The sequence below is a fragment of the Acanthisitta chloris genome, unplaced genomic scaffold (genome assembly GCF_000695815.1).
Source record: "Acanthisitta chloris isolate BGI_N310 unplaced genomic scaffold, ASM69581v1 scaffold7488, whole genome shotgun sequence".
NCBI classification, from domain to species: domain Eukaryota; kingdom Metazoa; phylum Chordata; class Aves; order Passeriformes; family Acanthisittidae; genus Acanthisitta; species Acanthisitta chloris.
In genome coordinates this window covers 63,550-64,452 of record NW_008688905.1, presented here as the reverse complement: position 1 = coordinate 64,452, position 903 = coordinate 63,550, and the positions used below count along the sequence as shown (strand labels likewise).

Sequence of the window (903 nt, the reverse complement as noted above, 5' to 3'; positions counted from 1 at the left end):
GCAGGAGGAGGCAATAATCAGCTTTTCCAGCCAGCTGGCAATTCAAATAGAAAGGGTTGTTGCTCTGGAGATTAAAAAGAAACAAACAAGGAAAAGGCAGAGAAGAAAAGGTAAAAACAATGGATTTGGGGATTTGCCAGGACTTGTGCACTATAAAAAGCAAAGTGGAAACACAAAACCCATTTCTGCTTGGAATGATAAGGATGAATTGTTATTTGCTAAGGGTTTATCATATTGAAAATCAGATTATTTTTGCAGCTTTCTAGAAATCTTATCTGTATTCTGGTCTAAAATACTGATACAATTATGTTTATGGTCTGAAATGAGCTGTTTCCTCTGCTGTTGACCAGCTGTGACATGTGACACAGTTTCACTGGTATAGGCTGTGTGTTGACTGCTGTAAAATGAGATATATTTTTTCCCAGTCAACAATGAAACAGCATCTTGGCATCACTTGTGTGAAGTAGCTTAAATACCTGTAAAGCAGAAATCTGGGGAGGAAGATTGAGTAGTTATGAGGAGTTATGGAAGGGGGAAGAAGATTTCTAGTAGTTATGACTCAGTTATAGTAGTAGTTATGACTCAGTTTAATAATGACGAAAGAGTAATGGGAATCATAAAAAGTCTGGATAAAAATCCATGTATATTTCTATATTTTTCCTTCCTCCTTTTCCTTCTTCCTTTCCTTTATTCCTTTTCCTTCCTGCTTCCTTGCACTTTACAGTATCAAAATGCAAACTCCATAAAAGCTTTTAGAGATTTCAATGGCACTGAAATTAAATTGCATTTAAATTAACATTGGATTATAGACTAAAACCAATTCCTGGCATGTCTAAACTTGCTATGTGCATCTTCCCTCATATCCTGCTTTTCCATCTGGTTGATGATCTATGAAAATCAATG

At 35.8% G+C, this 903-nt stretch overlaps 1 protein-coding gene across 1 annotated transcript in view; it reads right to left on the bottom strand.

Annotated features, from left to right (window-relative positions):
* The window catches only part of LOC103808435 (neuropeptide S-like), a 30,881-nt gene that overhangs the window by 139 nt on the left and 29,839 nt on the right, over positions 1-903 (bottom strand). The window contains exon 3 of the mRNA XM_009081216.1: positions 3-64. Coding sequence (XP_009079464.1) covers positions 3-64 — 62 coding nt within the window. The remainder of the gene's footprint in view (positions 1-2; positions 65-903) is intronic.